The sequence below is a fragment of the Leucopleurus acutus genome, assembly GCF_964270905.1.
Source record: "Leucopleurus acutus genome assembly, chromosome: 18".
Lineage (NCBI taxonomy): Eukaryota > Metazoa > Chordata > Mammalia > Artiodactyla > Delphinidae > Leucopleurus > Leucopleurus acutus.
In genome coordinates this window covers 11,083,910-11,109,815 of record NC_139160.1, presented here as the reverse complement: position 1 = coordinate 11,109,815, position 25,906 = coordinate 11,083,910, and the positions used below count along the sequence as shown (strand labels likewise).

General features: G+C 33.0%; 1 protein-coding gene across 3 annotated transcripts in view; it reads right to left on the bottom strand.

Moving 5' to 3' along the window:
- The window catches only part of NBEA (neurobeachin), a gene marked incomplete at its 5' end in the record, with an annotated part of 627,381 nt that overhangs the window by 475,826 nt on the left and 125,649 nt on the right, over positions 1-25,906 (bottom strand). For all 3 annotated transcript variants that reach the window (XM_082859302.1, XM_082859301.1, XM_082859303.1), the window contains 3 exons: positions 5,091-5,259; positions 7,193-7,345; positions 16,025-16,133. In XM_082859302.1, the coding sequence (XP_082715428.1) occupies positions 5,091-5,259; positions 7,193-7,345; positions 16,025-16,133 (431 nt within the window). The remainder of the gene's footprint in view (positions 1-5,090; positions 5,260-7,192; positions 7,346-16,024; positions 16,134-25,906) is intronic.

The window sequence follows — 25,906 nt, the reverse complement described above, 5'->3', positions numbered from 1 at the left end:
AATGTGAATTGGTACAGCCACTATGGAGAACAGTATGGAGGTTCCTTAAAAAACTACAAATAGAACTACCGTATGACCCAGCAATCCCACTACTGGGCATATACCCTGAGAAAACCATAATTCAAAAAGAGTCATACACCAAAATGTTCATTGCAGCTCTATTTACAATAGCCCAGAGATGGAAACAACCTAAGTGTCCATCATCGGATGAATGGATAAAGAAGATGTGGCACATATATACAATGGAATATTACTCAGCCATAGAAAGAAACGAAATTGAGCTATTTGTAATGAGGTGGATGGACCTAGAGTCTGTCATACACAGTGAAGTAAGTCAGAAAGAGAAAGACAAATACCGTATGCTAACACATATATATGGAATTTAAGAAAAAAAAAAACGTCATGAAGAACCTAGCGGTAAGACAGGAATAAAGACACAGACCTACTAGAGAATGGAGTTAAGGATATGGTGAAGGAGAAGGGTAAGCTGTGACAAAGCGAGAGAGTGGCATGGACATATATACACTACCAAACGTAAAATAGATAGCTAGTGGGAAGCAGCCGCATAGCACAGGGAGATCAGCTCGGTGCTTTGTGACCACCTAGTTGGGTGGGATAGTTAGGGTGGGAGGGAGGGAGATGCAAGAGGGAAGAGATATGGGAACATATGTATATGTATAACTGATTCACTTTGTTATAAAGCAGAAACTAACACACCATTGTAAAGCAATTATACTCCAATAAAGATGTAAAAAAAAAAAAAGAAAATTTCAGAGACAAAAGTGTGAAATCACAGTCAAAGGAAAAAGATTCTACCTCTCAAGGTTAGTGCACACATGCATAATACTTCTATGAAAAGGTAGTGTAGTACATATTATCTTTAAAATGTTCTTAAAAGAAAGCATTATTTAGGTCAAATTAGTATTGAAAAAATTGTAATATAGAAAACTATGTGTTTCAAAACCTCACATTCCACTAAATAACAAAATTAATTTCAGATAGATTGAAAAGTTAAATCGAAAAGATTAAAGAGAACAGGGGCTTCCCTGGTGGCGCAGTGGTTGGGAGTCCGCCCGCCGATGCAGGGGACACGGGTTCGTGCCCCGCCCGGCCCGCGAAGATCCCACGTGCCGCGGAGCAGCTGGGCCCGTGAGCCATGGCCGCTGAGCCTGCGCGTCCGGAGCCTGTGCTCCGCAACGGGAGAGGCCACAACAGTGAGAGGCCGCGTACCGCAAAAAAAAAAAAGATTAAAGAGAACAAATTAATTAAAAGATAGATTAAAAAGAATAAATTAAACCATAAAGAAAAAGAAATGATACATGAGGGGCATGTAATGTACAACATGGTTACTGCAGATAATTCTGTATTGCATATTTGAAAGTTGCTAAGAGAGTAAATTTTAAAAGTTCTTATCACAAGAAAAAAAAAACAAATTTAACGATGTACAGTGACATTGAATTATTGTGGTGATCATTTCTCAATGTATACAAATATCAAATCATTACATTATACACCCAAAACTAATATGTTAATTATTAAGTATACCTCAATTAAAAAAATTTTTTTAACTTTTTAAAAAAGTATAAAATTCAATGAAAAGAAAAAGAAATGCTCTTCCACTTTGTCACTTTTTAAAAAATTATATTTATTTGTTTTCTTCCCTCCCCTCTCCTTGAGATAGCCAGAGCCAGTGGGACCGAAGGGCACAGGGACCTGCGGAAGCAGCAGAGCCCAAGGAGACACAAGGGGCTGGAAAGGGCCAAGGAGGCAACTAAGTCTGGCAGGATTTTCAGGGTCAGGGTGAGGAGACAACAGAGGCCAGTAGTATGGTCAGTGGTAAAGAAACAATAAGGGACAAGGAGGTGAAAAGGACTATTTTATGTCAGAGCCGAAGATGGTCAGAGCCAACTGGCAATGTCAAAGCTTAGAAGGTGATGGTGCATGGGTAAGAATGTGGGTTTCATAAAGTAGAATAATATATTAAAAAAATATTAAAGATAATGGCAGCCAGATTTCTAAATATTGAAGGAAGAAAGTTGTAAAAATAATCAATTTGAGGCTAGACTGACCCATGTGGTTTTGGATTGGGATTGAATATACTTGTGTGAACTCATGGTTATTAATACAGATAGATCAGTTTAGAGGTATGCGTATACATATATATGTATTTGCATTTAAGCTTGTATTTCCTAGATCTGTCCAACAAGAATGCCTAGAAGCAATGATACCCAAAGAGCAATAAACACAATAAGCACACCTATCACCCAGATCTTGGTTTCTTAAAACCATATCTACAAAACAAACCAGGGCTTCTGAGATATGAAAAATAAAAGATGAACCAAAAATATCCTACACGAGAAAGCAAGGAAGTACAAAAAATTTATGGACGTTTGTCATAAAGACCCAAGACTCATGTGAAGGGGCTCCTATTGGCCAAATCCGGTACAACTTGAACATCAAAATAAATAAGGATACAACTCAGGGGATAGCCTCTACACTAAATCCATGCAGCCACTGTTTTTTCTTTAAGTTTCACCGGAACAAACCACAGCCATTCACTTACGTACTGTCTGTGGCTGTTTTTGCAATACAGTGCAGAGCTGATCACTTATAGTGGAGATCTATGGCTCCCTAAGCCTAAATTTTTACTGCCTGGCCCTTCACAGAGAAAGTGTGCCAACTGTTGATATAATACCAAATTAAACAGGAATCCATGAAATTTACACTGACACTAAGAAATGAACAAATAAATTAGTAAATGGAAGAGAAAAACAACTTCTTTGTTACCGCAGAATTCAAACTAATAAATATCTCAGAAAATGTCGCCATTTGGCAGCCATCACAGTAAAGATCAATTCTGACAAGAGTCAATGAACTAAAGCCAGTGGGCAAAAGTTTGTTGAAGAACAGGATGTTTATATAGTCTCAATGTATTTCTCCACCAGATACTTAAGATTACAGAGGAGAAAGTGGAATTTTACAGTAAAGAATCCTGGCAGACACCAAAAGTTAACATCACTAGTAAAATAATAAGACAACTCAACATCATGTGCCTCTTGTAATGATAACATTGAGACAGAATTGTTATGACTTCTGTGTGATTCCTTCTAAAAATAAAAAACCTAAATCATCATGAGCAAATATCAAATAAATGCAGATTAAAGGACATTCTAAAAAATTGTCTGTAATTCTTCAAAAATGTCAAGGCCATGGAAGACAAGGAAATACTAAAATAAGTATTCTAATCGAAGAATATTACGGTGACAAGGCAACCAAATGTCACGCATGATCCTCGACTGTGATTCAGAGAAAGAAGAAAGACTTTTTTTTCTAGAATGGATATTATTGGTAAAATGGGTTAAATTTTAATGGGAGCTTTGTATGAGATGATAGTATTGTATTAATGTTAATTACCTGATTTTAATGGTTGCTCTTCATTAACTCAAGAGAGTGCCCTTACCTTTTAGGAAATAAATATTAAAGTATTTAGGAGAAATAGGGCATCATACCTATAATTTATTCTTAATTTATTCAGAAAAAATGCATATGTTTATATACATGTTTATATTTACACAGAAATAAAATGGTAAAATCTAAATGGTAAGATATAAAATATTGGGAAATACGGTGGGGGTATATAAGAATTCTTTGTACAATTCTTGCAACTTTTCTGTAAATTAGAAATTAATTTTTTGAAGCAGAAATAAATATTTGTGAACGTATGATTTGTCTAGAGTAGAGAAAACTCTATCAGAGTGTAATCGTAAAAACTAGGGCTCTGAGTCAGGCAGATTCATGATTCAAATTTTAGTTCTGTTACTTTGTACCAACTTTCAGTTTCCTAAAATGCAAACTGTGAGTGATATTAGCAATGTAGTTATATATAGATATAGCCCTATGTGTATGTGTAAATATGTATATATATTTACATATTTACATATATATAAATACACTACACGTAAATGATTAAACAAAATTAACATGTAGGGTGCTTAGCATAGATTCTAACTCATGTTAAGTATTCAGTTAATTTTAGGCATTCTTAAGTCTAAAAGCAATGGGAAAAAAACATAAATGACAGAATATAAACCCGAGTGTGAATAACACCATTTTAAAAGCCCATCAGTAAAATGAAAGACAATGTAAGCTAATAAATGAATATTAGAATAGTAAAATGTTATTTTACCCTATCAAAAAGATTTTTATAAAATGGTAATTGCTATTATGAGTATGCCGAGAAAAAAGCACACTAACATACCACTGGTGAAATTGTAAGCTAGTACAATACTTCTGAAAAAAATCACAATATTTATCAGGATACCCTTTCTCAGTAACTGTAAACAAATCAAAGATGGAGGGGAATAAGTATACACAAAGAAATAGATCACTGCATTATTCATAGGATCAAAACTTTGGAAACACGTAAGTGGTGTATCCTCTTAGGTTACTATGTAGATCCAAGAAAAAGAAAAGAGAATCTGAATTCTGTAAAAGAGTTAATATATTTCACATATTTATGCAATGAGAAATAGTGGAAGATCACACACCCAACTTGTAACAGTGATTACTCCTGGGGTTTGGGTTATGAACAATTTTTTTCTTCTATATTATTTTATTTTCTATAATGAGCATGTATTTTTTTATATAATTAGGAAAATCGGCAATATTTTTAAAACAACACAATGCACTGAAGAATTAAATTAGTTTCTACTTTACTTAGAACAAAGAGTGAAGTTTGGGGAAAAAATACAAAGGAAGGCAACAATCTCAAAATGTTTAAACGACTGTATTAGAACATACTGGCCATGAGCAATATCATTCATCTGTTTTTAATATTATGATTATATCACAACAACCATATAGGCTAAAAGGTACAATATTATTTATTTTCACCTGTCTTTATTCCAAAAACTTAATACGAAAGCTATAAGCTTCTTCTTTATCACAAAAAATTCTCAATATACCAGTCTACTACACAAGAAAGACAATAGCTCAGTGTTAATTGCATAACCATGCACATCTGTTCACTATAATAGTACTTAGGATATACAACAATCATAGTACAGACAACGTAGAAGCATTGTACTTACCTAAACCTTTGGGTGCAATGCCACTACTGTCGGCAGGATTAATGACCCAGTAGTAATATTTTAGTGTATGCATTAGCTGTAATACTGTTCCTACTCTGCGTATGGTGGTGTAAATGGTAGCAGTTCCAATAAATTCAGCAGACAAATAAGTGTATAGGGAAAGCTGAACCTAGTACAGAATATTAGCAAAGCATTAAAATAAATTTAAAATGCCTCAAATGTTTATATTATAAATATACATTCTATTCTAATTTAAACGTAAATCATTAAAGGCCAAGAAAGAACCATTTATTACGAGGTGAAATATAACTAGTTATTAAGTGTTATTTATATTATAAAAAGAAAATAATCTGGAATCAACACATTATAATAAAATTTTACTAAAGGTAATCTAATAGTTATTAATAATAAAATAATTTTAAATGATTCAATAATTCCATTGAAATTATCCAATAGGAAGATTAAATTATTTAAAAGGCCAACTAGACTAAAGCCCTGAATCAAAGTACACTGCAGCAGTTCAAAGGAACCGAACCTGACATCAGCCAGTTGTATCATATTTGGAAAAAAATATATATTGTTGTCATAGATCCTAAAAGTTCATGTAATTTGAAATTTTCTTACCTATTGCCACATTATCAGAATCTAGCATGTAAATATACAGATGACAAGTTTAAACACCATGTTTAAAGAGTGAACAAACTTCAGGTTTGCGTTTTAGCACAATAATTAAAATGACAAACCATAATAAAAATTAGAACTTCAAAGTTATGTGGGAGATTTGAAAATTATAAAATGCAGCTCAAATTCATGAAAATGTCCCTCATTACTGATTTCTACTAGAATATAAGGAGGCTAAATTTAGGTATGCAAAATAATAAAAAATTTATGTTTATATCTAAAAAAAAATGTATGTATAAATTTCTTTTAAAAAATATTTTTACATATCATGATAAAAACTCTATGCCCACAATACAAGGAATTTTCCAGTCACAATGATGACAATTATCATGATATAGTTAGTTACCTGCTATTTTTTCTTTTCCTAGTCTTAATAATCAGTGTACCAGATTCTCTTTCTTGGAAAGGTATGAATCACATCTAATGACTTCAGAATGCAACCATTACATCAAGCCTAATTTTTTTTATCTTTTTAGTGCTGATTTTCAAGAGTTCCTTGTACATTCTGAACGTTATTAATTGCTATTTTCTCCAACTTTTTATTTTGAAAATTTTCAAACAAAAAAGTTATGTAACTATCATAGTAGATTTATCAACTGTTAATATTTTTCCACATCTGCTTTATTTCTCTCTATTATATTATAGATATAGATGTATAAATATATTTTGACTAACGTTTGAAAGGAAGCTGCTGACATTCAGACACTTCACCACTAACTACTTCAATGTAAATCTCCTAAGAATAAGAACCTTCTCCTAAATAGAGCATAATACAATTCCTCCACTCAGTAAATTTAACATTTGTGCAATACTAATATCTAATTTTCAGTTCATATTCAATGTTTTCCTCTTGCCTCGATAATTTCTGACATTGTAAAAAAACCTCCTAATCTATCATCTATTTATTGACATTGTCTCTGAAGATCATTTAACAAAACCTTTAATTTTGATATCATCAAATGCAGTAATTTTCCCCCTAAAAAGAGAGGTTTTGAAGGTCTTACTTAAGAACTTTTGGGCTATCCCCAAACTGCAAAGGTATCTTTCAATGATTTCTCCTATTAGCTTTATAGTTTACCTCTCAAATTTAGGTCTTAAATCTAAGTGGGTTTCACCTTTGTATAGGGTAAGAAGTACAGCTTCAACATTTTTTAAGCAACAATTACTATTATTTAGTTCCAGAACTTTCTCATCACCCCATAAGAAAAAAAATTTTAACTACAGTTTTATTTATTTTAATATTTACATATTTACTGTTTTGATTTCTAATACTACCTAATATAACTGCTTCAAACTGACGGTAAAATAAACTGAAAAATCCAAATGCTTTCTACTGGATAGTTTAGATCCAATAACTGTAATTTATATTTATAATTTGTAACATTACACTAAAATAAAATGAATGACATTAAAATGTATACCTTTGCAGGTATATGTATCCAGATGGCTGGGTTGAATAAAATGTGATCACAGAGCTGCTTCAGCAAAGGTGCTCCATGAGATAAACCATCAAGGTATTTTGCAAAGGATAAAAATTGCTCCAGGACAGCTCTAGTGATATGAACTCTTGATGACTAAAGAAAGAAAGCAGAAATTCAAGCTGAAAATATACAGATGTAACTTTTTATACTTTCTTTGCTATTCAAAATTTAATTATATTTAGAAACCTAAGATTTTAAGATAATTCTCTAAGTGATAGTTTGTTATTTGTGGCCCATTCTAGGACAACTATAGATAAATAATAGCTCAGGTTGAACAATGCCACTCTCAACTCAAGCTAAAGAAATAAAATAAGTTATGGATAAGAATGGTTTCATTCCATTTGTTTAGAAACTGACTAACAAGAAAAGATCTTAGAAAATTAAAATGGAGTAGAATTACTATCATGATAATACACACACACACACACACACACACACACACACACACACACACACACACACACACACACACAAAGACATTGGGAAAGAGAAGTGCTTTCACTAGCTCCAAACGAAAGTGAAAATAAATTGAGCCTACCATTCCAATGAATCATTTCTTCCAAAAGATAAAAATGAGTTGCACATTGACAAATGCAATGCATCCTGCTTAACATAAAACATTCCCAACCTTTCAAATCCACAGTACCTGAAAAAGAGGATCTCACTTCCCTGGAAATACTGTCCTCCTTTGCCTTTCATGACCCTCAGACTCTTCAGTGTCTTTTGCTTAAAAGATGGAAACTGATGAAGATTATTTCTTTGGTCTTCTCTTCATAAATACACTCTTCCTAGATGATATTTTATGCTTCCACGGCTTAATATAACATTATCTCTAGGCTGAGTGCTCTCATCTAGAATTTTCAAGTGTCATCACAGTATGTAACCTATCACCAATGGTATTTAGATAAACAACAAACCTTCCAAAATTCAAACCAAACCTTCAAGCTGCACTGTCCAATACAGTAGCCACTAGCCATAGGTGTCTACTGAGCCTCTGACATGTGGCTAGACCTAAGTGACAGGTGCTGTAAGTATGTATGCACTGGATTTTGAAGATTTAGAATGAAAAAACAATGCAAAATAACTATTATTTTTGTTGTTGTTGTTGAGTCTATGTTGCAGTGATAATATTTTGGATATACTAGTTTAAAAAATATATATTATTAAAATTAATTTCACCTGTTGCTTCTTACCAGAAAATTTTAAATAGCATATGAGGCTTGCATTATATTTTAATTGGACATGTTACACTAGAGTATAATCTCAGATGAAAATATTACAGAGAAAATGCTCTTCATAAAAACTAGTAATTCAAACTCAAATATCAAAAAATATATCTTCCTATGCAAATTGGTTTTTTTCATCACTATGATACTTTTTATAGTATCACCATCCTCCCTAAAGTAAAGAATCCCCTACACTCAACCCTAAAGCACAGGTCACATCACATCTTTATCTCTATGACCCACTGATTGAATCCAAATATCAGTATAGGATGATTAAGGTCTAAAAGTGACTAAATTCTCTTACCAATTTTACTTCCCATATGATTTGCTTACATTCATCACGCTCTTAAAAAGGGCAACTCAATAAATTTGACCTAAACATGCCATGCATTTTTTCATACTTCTACATAAGGAGTAACAAACTCAAATGACGACAATATGCAGGAATTTAACAATAATGTATGAATTAGGATAGGAGACAATAAAGAGTAGTGAGGACTGCTTAAGGTACCTAAACAAAATAAAATTAAAAAACTTTTCACTGAGTCAAACAAAGTATTTCTTTGGGCCAATTTCTCACGCACGCCAGACTGCTTCACCTGCTTTCTCTATCATGCTACTACTTTAACTTGTAAAACCCTTGCATCCATTGCATTTCCCTTAAAGGTACAGCTCAATGCTTTTCACTTAGCCATTCAGAAAATATGCATGTTGAGCACTTATTGTTTGCCAGGTACTCTCCTTGGCACTGTGGGAAGAGTAGTTAAGAAAACTGAAAAAAAAAAAACCTGCCCACATAGACTTATGTTCTAAGAGAAGACAAGGACATATAATAAATAAACTAAAAAGGTAAAATATGTAACATGTTAAATATAATAAGTGTATGAAAAGAACATGAAGTGAATAGAAAATTTGTAGAAGGGAGGTTAAAAGAGGTTTTACTGAGAAGGTGGCATTTAAACTAGTTTGAATAAGGCTCGCAATGATTTTGTATTAGTAGGCTATGTGTTTGACAAAACATCAGCAGTGAGTAGATCAGCAATAGTCCAACAAAATTCAAACCAAGCCTTACAGAATAACTTTACATGAAAATTTCATAAGATGGAGGAAATGATCCTAACAAATAACTGTTATTACAAGGTGGGAGGAGGACAAAGACAAATAAATATTTGAGTTAAAATAAAGCAGACTGGTCACTCATTTTAAAAGAACTTTAATAAAAAATAATACTGCTTTTAAATTCTAAAATATTTTATTTTATTCATGTTTAGGGGAATAAAATGAAGAGCAATGGTTATTTAAAGCTTCAGCCATCTCCTTCACTGGTTATAATTTCACATAGCTTATCTTATACATTTTATTTTTATTCAGTAATAATGATTTCAAGAATATTATCTGATACAGTCTACTTTTATGCCTAAAATCCTGAAATAGAACAGTTAGAACCTGTTCCTAAATAGTCTTAGCGATCAGATTTTGGCCTATAAAACTGTCATGTGTTTATAAAAACACTAAAGTGATATAAAATCAGATTGACCACTATGAACATAATCATTTGAGGAACTAATTCATAATCTGGAAACCAGTTTTAACTTTCTCCATGTTATTAAAAGATATGCTAGAAGCATCACATGAGGCCTTCCATATTACTAAAATAAAATGTCAATTTATTTTTCATAGCAATTAATGCTGTTGTGTAGCAGTTTTTCATTATAAAATTGATCTTCAGGGAACATTTTTCTAAAATTGTATTTTTTTATTAGCCCACTCAAAATTCTACCAGGCATAAAATGAATGTTCTCTTCAATAGCATGTTACCTTTACCTATAAGTACGTAGTACTTATTCCTTCTGCTTTGTGTAACTGTTATTCACATATCTTTCTTTCCTTATATAAAAAAGGATACTATCTTATTCATCTTTTATCCATCTGGTATCTGCCATAATTCCTCAGTAAATGTTTAACTGAATTCATGTCAAATTCAAGACTAAATTAAGAACAGAACAGATAAGATATAACACAGATTAGAAGAGGGTGGAGGAAGGACATTCAATTTTGTTTTAATGTGTTTACTTTGATTGATTTTTTGAAAATATTTGTTTATTTTGAGATTTGCTTTCATTTTCTCAAGCAAAGCCATTTTAAAAAGAGATATACTTGGATAATTTATAGTTATAAATCTGTAGAATGCAAGCTCTGGAATTTAAACTATATGACATTACTTTTGTATGGTAACTGAATACATAATTTGCGAGAAGTACTATATGAGGGGTGACTAAACATATTTGGAAGCATAATCTGAGAAGCTAGAAAAAACAATTATATTATAACATCTACTCCTGAAGTAATTAAACCGAATAGGAGCAATGGATGTTACAGAGAGAAATTGCTACTCAGTAAAAAGAGGTCTTTCCCACACTTAGAGCAGACCACAACAGAATGGATTGCCATAAATGTTCATTTTTATTACAGAAAACATTATATATATATATATACATATATATGTATATATATATATATAGTATGCATTATATATTAAGCAAATTGTGGGAAATTATGTCAATTAGTTAGAGGTATATCATAAAGTAGTATCCGTTTTGCTCCTCCCAGGACACCAAGATTGAGCTCCAAATAGCCTAATCCAATGTGAATCACTTGTGTGTGTGTGTTGTTGTTGTTTGGCAGGGGTAGACAATGATTAGTTCAGATATGGAGCATAAAAATTTTCATGATAATATTAGGTTCAAAGTAGACCAAGACCTACGCTGACCAGTCAAATTGGAGGGAAGGATCTTGTTCAGTAACTGGGAGAAAGGAGCTCTCTCTCTCTCCACCCGGATGTGAAGGCTTATAGCACCAAGTCGGCCTGGCAACCTTGTATGACCACAAACAATAACAGCTATAGCATAAAATCATGACTATAGGTAGCAGAACAGACATATAGAAAAAACCCGGGTCTCTGATGACATAATTGAGACTGAGACAACCAAACCCTGAAGTCCAACTTATTGGATATGTTTGGCTGGCCGCACTGATCCACTTTCCAACCTTCCCTATCCTATTTCTGTGCTTGGGATGCTCCCTTGTCTGTTGGCTTCCAGTTGGGTTTGACTAGTTAGAGACTCCAGCAGGAAATTAAAGGATAGAAAGAAAATGAAGTTTGGGGCATTCATCTCCTTGGCTTCACCCCTTCAGGTGAGTATACTATATTCCTTTCTATATTCCTTTATCAAAGACCACACTCTAATCAGGTACACTTCTCCTATAGTTACAGTAACTTTCTATTTGAGTTATGCTAAACACTCATTCCTCTCATCTCTTCAAACTTTGCTGACTTCCCTTAACAATGCTCACAACTTGTGAAGAGCCTTGCATTAAACTCCTCTCAGTAACCAAGTTTGAGCATGACATCTGTTTCCTACCAGGACTATGACTGATAAGCCATCTATCACTAGATTTCCAGTTATATTAGCAAGCCTATTTCCTTAATGTTTAAGCTATTTGAATCAATTTTTTATTAACCGCAACAAAAACTACTGAATGCATCAAATTACCTCTAAGTTTTCTTCAAATTTATATTTTGGCAACATAAAACAAAACAAAAATACCTTAAAAGTTTTTTCGTGAAACAGTCTAAACATGATGAATAAGATGGCCTCTCATTAGACTACCTTCTTTGATAACTAATTTATATCTTCCAAGACAAGGAGATAAAGCTAAGTGACAGTTAACCATTAACTTGTTATTAGTTGATGATAAAATAAAAATGGAACCTTTTTATCTATACTACTCACCTGACAGATGATTATTTAAAAATTAAACGGGTGAACATTAATCTAAGAAAAATGAAAAAGGTATTCTTTTATGTAATAACTACATAAGTCTTTTTATTTATTTAATTCAATTCAACAAATATTTATTGAAGCAGGCACACTTTTAGGGAGAAGATACAGCAATAAGGTAAGAAAAAAATGTCCCTGCTTTCATGAAGCTGAGGCCTACATTCTAGTGGAAGGAGGCAGAAAATAAGTTTAAAAAAATGTCAGACTGATGCCATAAAAAATGAGCAGAGTAGGGAAACAGTCATTGATGGTTATCAAAGGAGTACTATTCTACTTAGAGTGATCAAGGAAGACTTCTCTGATAAGGTGTCATAAGCAAAATCCTCAATGAAGTGTAGAATCAACCCATGTGGATACCTACAAAAAGAATTACCAAAGCAATGTGAAAAGAAAATGCACAAGAACTGAGAAGAGCACATGCTTACAATTTTAGTTTTTAAGGGAAAGGTCTGCAAAGAGGCCTTAGGATGGTCAGTGTGGCTGCAACAGAGAAAGAAAGAATGAGAATGGTAAGGGATGATGTCAGAGGTAAGAGACATAAATGTACTTTGAGAAGGATGGACTAGTAAGATCTGGCACATTTTCAAAGGACTAGTCTGACTGCAAGCAAAAAATGGACTGTGAGTAACTAACTAGTGGTGAAAGATGGTGATGGTTTGAATAAAGATGGTATCAATGGGCATAGAAAGGAGTAGAGTACTAAGTAGGAACTAGTCCTTGATTCTGGATATGTTTTGATACTAAGACAACATAATTTGCTGCCAGTATGAATTTGGTGCATGAAAAAGAAGAGTCAAAAAGAATGAACATTTTTGGTCTGAACTACTTGTTGAATGGTAATGCTAGTAACTAAGACAGAGAAGAGTAAAGGACGAAGGATTTGAAAGGAAAGTCAAAAGTAACAGTTTGGATAATTTAGATCTGTGAAGCTTATTAAACATCCAAATGGAACTGAATTCAAAGGAGAGGTTGTAGTTGGATATACACATTTGAGAATAATGAGTATTTGCAGAATAAGGAAAACTAAGGGAATAGTAAGCTTAAATAAAAGTGCAAACAGAAAAGTGAAAGGGTTTCCAGGATTAAGCACCAGGACACCACAGTCTTTAGAATTTTAGGAAGAAGAGGAGGAACTACTAGGAGAGAATTAAAGGAGGCCAAGGAGGTAGGAAGAAAGCAAAGAAAGAATGCTGTCACAAAATACAATTAAAGAAAGCATTTCAAGAAGGAAAGAATGTTAAACTAAAATGTTGCTAAGTCAAATAAGATGAAGACTTGAGAATCATAAGATTTAAGAATATGAAGGCTATTAGTGACATTGATATAAGCCTTTTTTTTTCTTTTTTTCGCAGTACGCGGGCCTCTCACTGTTGTGGCCTCTCCCGTCGTTGCGGAGCACAGGCTCCGGATGCGCAGGCTCAGCGGCCATGGCTCACGGGCCCAACCGCTCCGCGGCATGTGGGATCTTCCCGGACCGGGGCACAAACCCGTGTCCCCTGCATCGGCAGGCGGACTCTCAACCACTGTGCCACCAGGGACGCCTTATATAAGCCATTTTAAGAGAAGCATAAGGACTAGAATGGGAATGGATCTAAGACTACACAGGATTCCAGAAATAAAGAATATTTTATTTTGAAAATCAGCTAATGTAACTCACTAAACTAAGAAAAAGATGTAGAAACATAATAATTATCTCAAATAATGCATAAAAAGCATTTGATGATTAAGAGTGTGAAAAGGCAAGTCACAGAGGAAGAGACATTTGTGATACATATCCAATAAGGACTCATATCCAGGATATATACAGAATTCCCATGAATCAATAAGAAAATGATGGACAACCCAAATGAAAAAGGGTAAATACTCTGAACAGGTATTTAGCAAAAGAGCACAACCAAAAGGAAGAAAAATATATGAAAATGCTCAACTTAATTTGTCAACAGTGAAATGCAAATTAAGACATAAAGTGATCCACAGAATGGAAGACTATCTTTACAAATCTTATATCTAATAAAGGTTTAGCATATAGACTAAAAATCTCCTACAACTCAAAAATAAAAAGAAATACCACAGTTTTTAAAAATGGTCTTTGTAATAAACATTTCTCAAAAAAGTATACAAATAGCCAATAAGTACATGAAAAGATGCTCAACGTCATTAGACATCACAGAAATGCAAATGCAAAAATGATAAACCATTTCACACTCACTAGGGATGGCTAGAATTTAAAAACAAAACAGATAATAACAGTGTTTCCAAGGCTGTGAAAAGATTGGAAATTTCATACACTGCTGATGGGAATGTAAAATGATGGAAACCTTATTATTATTTTAATGTTCTTTTTATTTGATTTGAAGACTTTTCACAATATTTCTAACTTTAAGCTAAGTTTTAAGTGTTAAAGAATTCTCACTTTAAAATTATGCTAATAAACCCTCAGTAAATCGATGAAAAGTATATTCAAGAGGTAGTTCCTGACAGCAATCTTGTCACAAAGATGGCTGACAGCAGTGTCACAAAGGTATTTCATAATATGTAATTCACGTAAAATATACTATAACATAAATCTTCTAAAAAATTTGTAATACTCTAGATATAGGAAAATAGTTTTCCATGATTAAAAATATAAACCAAATAGCCTTAATGAAAATCTTAATAATGTAACTGAAAAAAGAATGCTGCCTATGATCGATCTACTTAATCTATCATTCCACGATCAACAATACTTCAAGAAAGAAAAGTACTTTTTCAAAGAAAAGACAGAAGGATTTCAAATGCAGATTAATCTGAGGTTAAAAAATTATTTCCAAAAGTCCTCTAAATTTTATTTCCCAAGAGAAAAATAAGTTTATTCCTCTTAGTAGAGGTCTCACCTCTATTATTTCTCAAATAGTTCCATTTACAGAGCAGCTGAATGTCATATGAATGTTAATGTTTAACTGAGAAGGAGAGATTTGGGAGCACTAGTGATGGTGATAGCTATTTCTTAAGGAGAAAAATAATACTTTTATTTATGAAATACCACCTTACTTTTTGAAGGAAATCACATGATATAACCAAACTCTTGTGAGACCATAATCAGAAACTCAGCACCCATTACCATAATAGTACAGTTGTGACTAAAGCAAAGAAGGTCATTAAAAAAAAGGGCATAAATGACACAGATAGGAAAATCAAAGCCATCCAATTTGTACTGTTTACACTGTGTACTGATCAGAAAAAAACACTACTTTAAACATTCAAATATATTAAAAGCAGGGACAAAGCAAAAACTAATGTTTCTGTTGCTATCAAATATAGAATTTTTTTTACCTTATAACTGAAAAATAAAGCAAAACAAAAAATTAAATCCATTGAAACTAAAATTGATAAAATTGTAAGAAACTTAGTTTGAATATAAATATAGCAAAGAAATTAGAAAAAATAATTAAGAGAAAATACTTCTAATTTGAATAAAAGTAGATAAAATAATTTTTCTTTAGTTTCTACTTTTATTCAAAATTTCTTAATTATATAGATTTCTAACACCCAATTTAGTTACACATACATCTAAGTACATAATATAAAAATGTTTGTGAATTAACCAAAAACATGGCCTCTGCAGTCAATGGAAAGGGAAACTATAGAAAAAAAATATAGTTAGTGATCGTCAGTGGTCCATCTGTGAAGGCTACACAATAAAACCATCAATACATTTCACTTACCTTTTCAAGTAAGTAGCCAATGACTAAAAAGCCTTTTCCACCCAGCATCTGTTCTTGCATGGCTACTGAACTTTTAAGTAGTTCAACCAGGAATGCCAAAAGAGTAGCACTGCATGTAAAGTACAGATAATTCCATTACGTAATCATCAAATATTGATCATAAACACAGTGTTCCATTTCAGTACTTTATTATTCCGAAAGGTAACAATCATATTCAAATTTAATCTCTACTTTGCTGACTATTATATTATGCAAGAATATTTCTCACAAGAATGAAAAAACTGGTTTTATCTCCTTAAAATTAAACATTATATAGAAACATAACTGTGGAGTTTTTCTGTATTCCGAGGTAAAATATCAGTCTATCGTTACACATATATATCTTCCCTGCTTGAAGTAAATCTAACGTAAGAAACACACCCACAAATATTGCACTTCTCCATAATAAAGACTTTATCACAATATTCTTCTGAAGAACATGCTTAGAGAATTTAAAATATGTTCACAATATTGCTTTGGAAGAATACACCTATTTTCTAAAATAAACTTTTCATTTAGACCTGTTTTTAAAAACTTACATATATGTATTTAAATATGCAACATGTTACTTATGTCCGTATATGCCCTCAGGAAAGTTTATGAGAGCAAAGAAAATAAGATGATTTATGTCAAATTGAAATAAAAAGTGGCAATCGATTACACAATGTATACACAAATACATAAAAACACAAAGATATATTCCAGACAAACATAAAGCACTTGCTATGTCTGTGGAATGAAGGAAGAAACAAAAGAAAAATAAATTATTGCATTACATTAAGCTTTGATAATGTATTACTTCACAAAATTATATGAACAATTTTCAATCAGCAGCATCGATACATGATAGCATTCCTAACTATGAAACTATATACCCTTCATTATATATGCTTACTGTAGTTTATAACAATAAATGACTCTAAGCCAGACTTTATCAGCATTAAAATAATATCCATTTACACTGCCTTATAATGTACTCCAAATTGTCTATTTACATTCACACAAATTTCTAAATATATTTTAAATGCACAAATACTCATTTCTACATGAAATTAAGAAAATTTGGTAATGAGGAAAACTTGAAAATTGTTAAGGCTCAAAAGGAATCTAAAGTTATTCTGTTTCCTAAAGTTACTCTAGCTCTTCAGGTTTCTATAGGATTGACAACACATTTACCTGATAATGAGGCTATTCTTGTTCAAATCAGAAATATTCTCATAAAAAGAACCAACAGCAAAATTAACATCATTCTTATCGCTATAAAATTGATAGTTTAATGGATTACATGATATCAGCTAGAAAAATATAGTATATATGTAAATAAACTACTTCGTTACAAGAAATTAAAATTCAATTACATTAACTAGCCCTGTATCTTTAAGCCACAAAAAAGAAAACAGTAAACTAGTATTGCAAATCAATGATATTCTTTTACTTTGTCCTAAAGTCAACGATGGATATTTACAAGAAAAACACAACTACCAAAGAATCCCTTGAGATTTTTTTTTAATGTTTCTGTAAAGAACAGCTATTAAGCAATCTAATCCAATTTACATGAATTGTATCAATAGTCAAAGCCACTTCACAAATAACTGCTTAAGCACTGATATACATAATACATCTGCCTAAGTGTTTGAAAAGAATAAAGAAAACTATTGCATAGAGATTACACAATTTCCTAATCTGTTCATGGAATTCTTACCTACACCTGAGTTAGTGATTTAGGGGGAAAGATGACTAAGACTCCTAAACATTAGCACTGCCAAAAAGAAAGACTAGAAATGCCTCACTATGGTTCCTATGGTCCATGAAAAAATGCAAAAAAGTATTTCTTACAATAGATCACCCTTCTGTATAGAACCATACAAAATTACAAAGATGCCATGGATTTTCTTATTCTTTTATGTCAGAAGGACTACTCTTTCTCAAACATCTAATGAATTAATAACTCAGACTTCTAAACACAGTGGAGTTCCATTACAAAATCAGAAATATTAATTTTATTATTCCAAAATATTAACACAAGACTACCCATATGTTAATTTCACTTCAATTTTAACTATGACAACAATTGAAAAGTCAAATGCATTCACCAACAAAAGTATTTTTAATTTATACCTAAAACCCAATGCAATAGCAATACTACATCTTTTGAAAAAATCTTTAAAATAGGTATATTTGACATGGTGGACTTAATAGTAAATAGATGGCCATCTTCGAAGAGGTACATTTTCAAACATAATTTAACAAACTTACCAGTAACTAAAATGCATCGGATTGCTTCAGGGCTCACAATTAACTTGCAAAATTCTGTGTACTGCCATACAAAATTTCTCTCCATTCTTGCCTATTTCCAACTCCCCTAGATACAAAGGCAAATATAAAGGATACTTCAGCCCATTCCTATATCTCCTACATACCACTTCCTGTCTAGACACATCAGTTCATCTGTAGAGGATCTAAATATACAGGATAAACCAAAAAGCAAGTATCTGTGTCAGCCAAAACTAGTATACACAACACAGAACATTCTTTTGAAAAGTATAGCAATACCCAGAAACAGATTTTCACAGGAATATTTTACTTGATAGACAAAAAGTAAACTGGTTTTTACCTCATAAAGTCAAATTGCTAAACTTTTCAATAGACAGTACTATAATGTATGTTCTGTAAGTAACAATTCTACTTCAGGAATGGTTAAGGGTTTTTAATTCTGTCTCCTTTTAAGGAAAATGACACTAATAAACTATAGGGTTATTTCTTCAAAATAATTACCATCTTCCAATTCTTTAATGAGCTTTAATTAAATTAGGAAAAATTTATTTCAAATATCACACTAGTAAAGGGCTATACCTTAAGAAAAATGAAGGAAATAATACAACAATACCTCTAACGACTTAGCATATTAATAATCTCTCCAGAGCTTTCTGGTCCACATTATTAAAGAATTACCACAATATTCTTGGCCCACAAATAACGGATAATATTTAACAACTACGTATAAACATGACTCATTTTTGTTCCTAATGAAAAAAATACGTACTACCTTTAGGAGCCATTAAAATTTATGTAAATATAGATTTTCACTTGATTTTAATATAACTTTATCCATTTCAACTTGTCCTTTATTTTTTAAAAATAACTGATGTAGATAACTCATGTAATATTATCCCAAAACTTGTATTATCTTTGAGGAATTTTATTAAAGATGCAATATATCATAAAGATAGACTTAATTTATAACTGAAATTATTAAGATTTAATATATAACCCAAGTTCAGTTCAAAGGCAGTTCTTAGGGTACAGGAAACTGGCTTTTCAATTTGCTTTGTATGGAAACAAAGCACCTCAGCTAGATGGGCTGTTTAAATATATTAAGAAGAATGGAATTAATAATGTAAAAATTAAAGATTCCCCCTGAAATTTGACAACTCATCCACTTACATAAGTGTGTTTTTAATCTCTTAAGAAACACTACAGGCAAAATAATTGTCAGAATAAATTCAGAAGTAGATTAAGTTCCAATAAGATTTAAGGTACCAGTAATGGGGGAAATTCTTTTGACTTTTTCATAAGGTTTCATCTCTTATGTAGCCTAATTTAGTACTGAGAAACACTGAAATCTTGCAAAAGATGAATACATATATAAAGTATCTAATATAGTTTCTATGCTATTTCTTTCACTACAAAACTCTTCCAAGATGAGAGTGATCATAGCAGGAATAAAACTGTAAAAGAAATCAACTCAAGTCCACACCCAAGAAAATTTCACACTCAACACAATTAATTTCCAGTGACACAAAAAATTCCCACAATAAGTTAGAAGAGTTAAATTCCTTCACAGTTCAAAATTAGAAAGTTCTAAACCAAAAGCTTCTAACTCCATGTACCTTTAGCAGTCACTTTTAGACCATGTATTCCTGAAGATGCTATCTCAAAAGACCACTGCCTAACTGCCTACCTAGGCAATAAACCCTGACACACAAACTGTCACATTCATCAATTCAAACATCAAGTGGAGATACATGCCAAAATAAGTAAAATACATTTATCTGCAGAGTCAAATAAGGAAAACAGTGAAATGCAGTACAGTAAAATGTGAGGACAGATGAAATACACTGGGTAGTACATGAAATCACTAAGCCTCCCTTAGCCATGAAATCTCTCCTCAGCAACTTCTCCCTTTTCTTTCAGCCTCATAAGGAGGCAGACAGCCTCATGACTGTCATAGCTATCTAAGAACATTCTTTAAAGGCTCTATTAAAAGTTAGTCAGGCTATCACAGTTTTTTACCTTCCTTTGTCTGGTAACAGATTTTAATTTTATGTTTCATCAGCCTATTTTATTTCTGACAAAATATATTATAGCAAAAAAAATAGACATTTGTAAAATTGTAACTGTAATGTGTCAAAAGTTGTCTTATGAAGGAAACAAAATTTCAAAATGTGTACAGGCAGAGGAACTCCAAACCTCTTATGACATCATTATGTGTTAGCCTATAGCATTTACCAGTATTTACATAGTTTGACAACCAAATAGCCTTTTGATCATCTCTATTCATAATTCTCTATCAATACCCTATAGATATTTATTATAACGCTCCACTGTAAAAGAGATAACTCTTAAAGCCTACTCATTTTTAATTTAATTCCAGCCAACAAACAATCACAATGCTCTAAGTGTCCTAGCACCTTTATGAGAGCTTTCTGAACATGTTTCTAGTGGCAGCACCACTATCGTGTATAATCCATGGATACATGAATGATTTAGAAATTTAATGATGTAACTCTCTAATACCTAATAAGTTCAAAGCTTCAAAGGAAAAACAGAGATAGGTTATAATGACAAATAGGTGATCTTAACTATATATGCATACTCTAATGTCCTTCATGATCCAAACATGCACAGCAGGGAAGCCAAATAGTCCCTTCTCCTGGTGTTGGGTCTACTTTCAGCCAAGCCTCAGATAAAAGCAGGATTAAAAATACACCCTAGAAGTGCTGAAATTACCAAAAAAAAAAAAAATGAAATAAATATTAAAACAGCTAGCTACACAAAAAGATGAAATAATTATTTGATACTTAGGCTTCATATACATCCAGGAATTCTCTATCCTTTTCATAATTAATTTCATTTTTTAAATGATCATGTAGTAAAACCAACTACTTTACTTCTTTTCTTTGTGTGTGTATGTAATTCTGAGAATGTTAGACGTATAGATTTGTATAACCCCACCACAATCAAGGTAAGATGCGTTCCATCACACACAAAAAACTCATTTATCCTATCCCTTTATACCCTTGCAGTCACACTCTCTCAACAGCCAAAACAACCTTGGGTAACTACTTATCTCTTATATGGATATAGTTTTGACTTTTCAAGAATGTCATATAGTCATACAGTATGTAATCTTCTTAATATGTTCTTCTTGACTGCAACATATCGTCTCTTGAGATTCATCTAAGTAGTTGCATACATCAAGTTTTTTTTTTCTTTTAATTGATGAATAGTATTCCCTTGAATAAATAGACTACCTAATGGGTACATGTGAGCTGTATCTAGTTTATAGCAATTATGAATAGGACTACTGTAAACATTCACATAAAGGTTTTTGTGTGAACAGTTTTCATTCATTTCTCACAAATACAAATCCAGGAGTAGAAAGGCTGAATTATGTGGTAAGTATATGTTTAACTTCATAACAAACTGCCAAACTGACAGAATGGCTGTGCCATTTGCCAGTCCCACCAGTAATAGGCTCCAGTTGCTCCTCATCCTTACCAGCACTTGGCATCATGAGTATTTTTTTTTTTTAATTTTGGCCTTTCTACTAACTGTGTAGTTACATCTCATAGTGTTTTAAATAAATTGGTTAATGATGTTGAACATCTTTTCATGTGCAATTTTGACATCCTTATGCCTTCTCTGGTGAAGTATCTGCTCAAGTCTTTTTCCCATTTTTTAAAATTGGATTTCATGCTTTCTTACTACTAGTGTCTGAGAGTTTTAAATGTAGTCTTGATATAAGTCCTTCGTCAAACTGATTTTCTATCATCTTCCTCCAATCTGTAAAATATCTTTTCATCGTTTCTTCTGCAGAGTAAAAGGTTAAATTTAACTTTGATGAAGCCAATGTCAAATTTATCAATTTTTTCCTTGTATGCATCACACTTTTAAGGTCATGTCTAAAATACCTTTGCATAGCCTAGGTTGCAGAGATTTTCTCCTATGTTTTCTTCTAAAAGTTCTGTAGTTTTATATCTTACCTTTACAGCTGATATTTGAGTTAATTTTTAATGAGGTTGAGGTTCATTTTAGCATACAACTATCCTTCTTCCCTTACACTGCTTTTGCACCTTTGACAAAAATGAAACAAACAAAAGTAGAAGTACCTACTTTAATTTTGGACAAGACTTCAAAACAAAGAAAGTATCAGAGATTAAGAACAGCATTACACAATGATAAAGGAGTCAATTTTCCAAGAAGATACCAATATCTAAAGCGCATATACCTAACAACAGAACATAAAATTATGTAAAGCAAAAACTGCTACAACAGTAAGGAGATATAGATGAAATCACTATCATAGTTGGAGATTTCAACATCCCTCTCTCAGAAATGGACAGCTACAGGGGTTAGAAAATCTGTTAGGACATAGTTGAACTCAACAACACCAACAAACAGCTGGAGGTAATTGGCATCTATACACTACTTCACTCAACCACATTAGAATAAACGTTCTTCTCAAGCTTGCATAGACCATTCACTAAGCTAGACAACATTCTGGGCCATAAACCATATCTAACAAATTTAAAATAGTGGAAATCACACAATATCTACTCTCAGATCACAATCGAATTAGCTAGAAATCAGTAACAGAAAGACAACTGGAAAAATCCCACAATGTGAACATTAAACGGTGCACTTCTAAATAACGCATGGGTCAAAGAAGAAATCTCAAGAGATATTAAAAATATTTTTGAATGAAATGAAAATGAAAATACAACTGATCAAAATCTGTGGAATAGGGGCTTCCCTGGTGGGGCAGTGGTTGAGAGTCCGCCTGCCGATGCAGGGGACGCGAGTTCGTGCCCCGGTCTGGGAAGATCCCACGTACAGCAGAGCGGCTGGGCCTGTGAGCCATGGCCGCTAAGCCTGTGCGTCCGGAGCCTGTGCTCCGCAGTGGGAGAGGCCACAACAGTGAGAGGCCCGCATACTGCAAAAAAAAAAAAAAAAAAAAAAATCTGTGGAATAAAATGAAATCAGTGATTACTGGGAAATTTAGAGCATTCAATGTTGTGATATTGTGATTTATAATAAGAAATGTGCATTTGTCCTTGGTCCCCATTTTTGGCACAGAGGTCTGGCAGAGCTAGGTCCCTTGAAATTTCCTAAGGGATGGCAGTAATAAAAAGTGTCTTCTGTCATGTTAATGAAGTGACTTTTGGAGCTCACTTAAGGATGAGAGCCAGTTGCCAACACAGCCAACCATATAATTAGAGGGTTCGAACTTTCAGTCCAGCCCACCTACCACCCACCTAGCTCCAGGGAGAGAGGGGAGAAGGGCTGGAGATTGAGTTCAATCACCAACGGTCATTGATTTAATCAGTCATGTGTTTGTAATGACGCCACCATTAAAAAGAAAAAACACAGGGCTGGGAGAGCTTCCCAGTCTGTGAATATATGGAGGTACTAGAAGGGTGGCATACCTGCAGAGGGAATGGAAGCTCCATGCCCTCTCCCCATACCTTGCCCTATGCATCTCTTCTATTTGGATATTCATCTGTATCCTTCATCATCCTTTTATAATAAACTAGTAATCCAGTAAGTAAAATGTTTCCCTAAGCCCTGTGAGCCACTCTAGCAAAGTAACTGAACCCAAGGGGGTGGCGGGAACCTCTGGTTTATATCCAGTCAGTCAGAAGTACGAGTAACGACCTGGACTTGCAACTATCACCTGAAGTCCAAGGAGGAGGTTACTGGAACCTACCATCTACAGTCAGTTGTTCAGAAGCACAGGTGATAACCTAGACTTACAACTGGCATCTAAAGTGAAGAGGGCCAGTCTTGTGAGACTGAGCCCTTAACCTGTGGAATCTGATGCTATGTCAGATTTGAGTGTCAGAATTGAGTTAAATGATAGGATACCCAGTTGGTGTCACAGAGAATCTTTGGTGGTATGGGGGGAAAACCATGCCTCCACATATTGGAATTGGATGCTCAGACCTCTATAATGCAAAAAAAAAAAAAAATTATATATATATATATATATATTTATATATATATATATATTTATATATATATATATATATATAAAATCTAACAGTCATTAATCTAAATTTTCACCTTAGGAAACTAGAAAAAAAAAGAGTAAATGCCATCTAAAGTGAGCAGCAAGAAGAAATAATGAGAACCAGAGTATAAATCAAAGAAACAGAAAACAGGAAATCAATAGAAAAAGTCAATGAAAACAAAAGCTGGCTCTTTAAAAAGATTAATAAAATTGATAAGCCTCTAGGCCAGACTAACAAAGAAAAAAAGGGAGAAGACGGAAATACTAATATTAGAATTGAAAGAAGAGACATAACTACATATCCCATGGAAATTAAAAGAATAATAAAGGACACTGTGAGCAATTCTATGGCCACAGGTTTGGGAACCTAGATGAAAAGAAACATTCCTTGAAAGACATCACCTGACAAGAGTCACACAAGAAGAAATAGACATTTTGAATATACCTACATCTATTAAAGGAATTGAATCAATAATTAATAGGCAGAAATCACCAGGTCCAGACGGATTCACTGGTGAATTCTACCAAACACTTACGGAATAAATTATACCAATTCTCTACATCTCTTTCAGAGGATAGAATCAGAGGAACTACTTTCCTAACTCATTCTATGAAGACAGCATCACTCATACCAAAACTAGACAAAGACATAATAAGTAAAGAAGACTACAGACCAATATCTCCCATGAACAGACATGTGAAAATCCTCAACAAAACATGGGCAAATTGAATCCAAACAAGATAAAAAGAATTATACTCCACAACCAAATGGGATTTATCCAAAGTATGCAAGGCTGGCTCAAGACAGCAATAGGCTAAAAAAGAAACATCACTTTCACATCTACAGATGAAGAAAAAGCATTTGACACAATCCGACAGCCACCCATGATAAAAACTCTCGGGAAACTAGGAATAAACGGGAACTTTCTCAACTTGATAAAGACTATCTATAAAAAACCTACAGCTAACGTCATACTTAATGATGAAAAACTCAAAGTTTTCCCACTAAGATCAGATACAAAGCAAGGATGTCCCCTCTCACCACTCCTTTTCAACATGACACTGAAAGTCCTTGCTAATGTGATAAAATATATACAGGTTGGGAAAGAAGACATAATACTGTCTTTGGTTACAAACAGCGTGACTGTCTATGTAGAAAATCTGAAATAACTGACAAGAAACTAATAATCTATTACTTCATTCACTGCTGCTGGGAATGAAAATGGTACAGCCACTTTGGAAGACAGTTTGGGGGTTTCTTACAGAACTCAACATACTTTTACCATATAATCCAGCAATCATGCTACTTTGTATCTACCCAAAGAGTTGAAAACTTATATCCACACAAAAACATGCACACAGATATTTATAGACGCTTTATTCTTAATTGCCAAAACTTGGAAGCAACCAAGATGTCCTTCAGTAGGTGAATGGAAAAATAAACTGTGGTACATTTAGATATTAGAATATATATTATTCAACGCTAAAAAGAAATGAGCTATCAAGCCATGAAAAGACATGGAGGTACTTTAATTGCATATTACTGAGTG